Below are 2,500 nucleotides of genomic sequence, written 5' to 3' on the forward strand. Positions count from 1 at the left end.
CTTCCTTGGAGGGCTTACGCCTTCGCCCGCCATTTTTTTTCTGTGAAGTCAACTGTCCCCAGGCTTCCCACAAAGGACGCGAAAGGAAGTGACGAAATTTTTTCATCGAATCAAAAACGGACGTCAGAGACACGTGGCACTATTAAAGCTTTATGCTTGGCTAAGCCAAAGGCGCTCTCTGTTCGAATTTCAAACATTGCACCGTGCATCTTCACGCTTGTAATCGAAAAGAGAGAAGAAATCGCTTGTGAAAATGGCAAGTTCTATGAAAGGAAGAAGTACAAGAAAGCTGAAAGGTAAGCTGTTTTAAATTTGACTGATTTGCTGCTATTTTACCGTGCCAACAAATAAATTGTGTGTACGAGTGAAAGAGAAGATGCTTTGAAATGTTGATGATCGCATGATACGTTGATTTCTAGAACCCAAGGAACTGTTGATGTTCTTTCCGGAAGATTACTCAGCTGTGAAAGTTTCAAAGAACAAGATTGTAGGGACAGCTCAGCAGCTGTCTCGTCTGAAAGAAAATACCTGGGTGAATGTTGACATCGGTGACGAAAAGCCGTGGAAAGGACTCATAATCAAAACGGGTGAGTAAACAAAGGTGTTGTTGTAATCGTTAAAAGAGACGCCATCAATTTCAGGTTAACCCTTTCTGACAACTCTTATGGTGCGTAGCTGATAAAACTGACTAGTTCCAAATTATTAGTCTTAAGTTAAAAGTTAAAAGTTCCAAAATACGGGTATGCGCAATACAGAAAACAACAGTCGGAGCAGCCAAAGGTTGGAGTAGCCGTCATTCACAAGTAAAAGGGCGCAATGAAACGTGACTTTGCGGTTCAACACCGCACTCTTTCTTCGTATCACGATCTGCCTTTTTACGGAAGTCATCCCTCCTTTCCCTGCTGCGGTTGCCTTCCTTTGCAATTCGAAGCTTTTTCTTACTTCATAAACCTGTCTATTGTTTTTACTAGCAAAGGGAGTCTAAGACAGTACACAGTACTAGTGAGTTGTGAAACTCGTGAGGTCGACTTGTGGCAAGTCCTGGAATCAAGGAAAAATGAATATATGAGCGACGAAGCATCGCTCAACAATAACATAAGTTTATTGAGAAACTTATTATGTTCCGCCTGACCACAGATTAACATTTAAAAATCTTAATTAAAAATTCTAAAAACACAATAGGGCTTCATTGTGTGAAAATTGCCGATGTGCCTGTCCATAGCTTATACAAAGCGCTCACCAACACATAGAAACGCGGTGGATCAACTTGATCATTCTTCGTATGTATACACATGTATCGCCATTAAACTGAATTGAGTTCTGTTACTTTCCAAAAAAGTGCTTTTTGCGGGGAAATTCTTAGTTGTTTTTAGAAGTTGTTTTTCGTTGATTTAAAAAACTTGTGCTTTCACACTACATGTTGAGACCAATAATTTCAAATCAAAGCAGAAGAAAAACAGCAGTCTTTATAGTTGTCTGTAAGATCCGCCTATGCTGAAGTTTAAGTATGATTTTGCTGCAGGACAAACCCGCAGTGAGCTTGGCAGGACAAACCCGCAATGAGCTTGGCAGGTGTGAACTTGCCTTCTTGGCCTTTTTAAGTCAGCACTCCAGTGACAAAGAAAACATCCCACTGAATGACTTCTTTACACAGCAGAAGGACACTGAAAGTGATGATGAAGAATTTTTTCACGAGGTTTGTATATCCGAAGCAAAAGTTTCACTGCATGTGCAGATTATAGTGGCCAAACAATAGGTAGCACAAGAACCTCACTACCCTGTTTGGCCATGAAGGAAGTCACCGAAAGTGTATTAAGTGGCCAAACAGAGTCACAATTTAGTGGCCACAACTTTTAAACTTGGGATAACTTGCAACTCCATTTGACCAGGGATAATTAAGAATTTATACCACAAAAATTATACACATGATTGGCATAACATGCAAGAGTGTAATCAAATGTGGAAACTTTTTTTCTATTGCAAAGAATGTGATAAATATTACACAAAAAAGTCCTCCAAAAATGATAATAAAATCAAATATCAAATATCAACAGGGAGGGCAAAACATAAGTTTTGGTGTCAAAAAACTTGGAAAAGGTCTTAATTCTAACAACTTCCTATAGTACCATCAAGGTAAGTTGACTGCTACAATTGTTTTTTTTTTTGCATCCAGGTGGAGACTATAACCAAAGAGAACAAGAAAAAAAAGACACCGAAAAAGGTTGCTGCAAAGAGACCAAGAGATCATGATGACCCAGCAGTCATTCAGGTATTTGAAGCTCAGGTTCATTATTTCAATTTACTTTTGTTTGGTTGCATTTAATTGGGAAGGCTGGAATTGAATAGATTTCAAAATCTGGATTTTGGATTATAGCAGATTTTGTCAGATTTCAAAAACTATTTTTGGATTTTATGTTTTATTGGGAATCCGGATTTCCCAATCAAATGTACCCTAAGACAACAATTGATACTTTTTTGTCTCTGTTCACTTAGAACAAGA

General features: G+C 38.4%; 1 protein-coding gene and 1 pseudogene across 1 annotated transcript in view; one reads left to right on the top strand and one right to left on the bottom strand.

The window, feature by feature from the left end:
* Nucleotides 1-33, bottom strand: part of LOC138036751 (uncharacterized) — a 5,641-nt pseudogene extending 5,608 nt beyond the window's left edge.
* Nucleotides 34-253: 220 nt separating this feature from the next.
* The window catches only part of LOC138036752 (uncharacterized), a 4,531-nt gene continuing 2,284 nt past the window's right edge, over nucleotides 254-2,500 (top strand). Inside the window, exons 1-5 of the mRNA XM_068882847.1 lie at nucleotides 254-296; nucleotides 420-587; nucleotides 1,548-1,696; nucleotides 2,174-2,269; nucleotides 2,494-2,500. The exon at nucleotides 2,494-2,500 is cut by the window's right edge and continues 101 nt beyond it. Of these exons, the coding sequence (XP_068738948.1) occupies nucleotides 254-296; nucleotides 420-587; nucleotides 1,548-1,696; nucleotides 2,174-2,269; nucleotides 2,494-2,500 (463 nt within the window). The remainder of the gene's footprint in view (nucleotides 297-419; nucleotides 588-1,547; nucleotides 1,697-2,173; nucleotides 2,270-2,493) is intronic.

Source organism: Montipora capricornis, unplaced genomic scaffold (genome assembly GCF_036669925.1).
Source record: "Montipora capricornis isolate CH-2021 unplaced genomic scaffold, ASM3666992v2 scaffold_498, whole genome shotgun sequence".
Classification (NCBI taxonomy): domain Eukaryota; kingdom Metazoa; phylum Cnidaria; class Anthozoa; order Scleractinia; family Acroporidae; genus Montipora; species Montipora capricornis.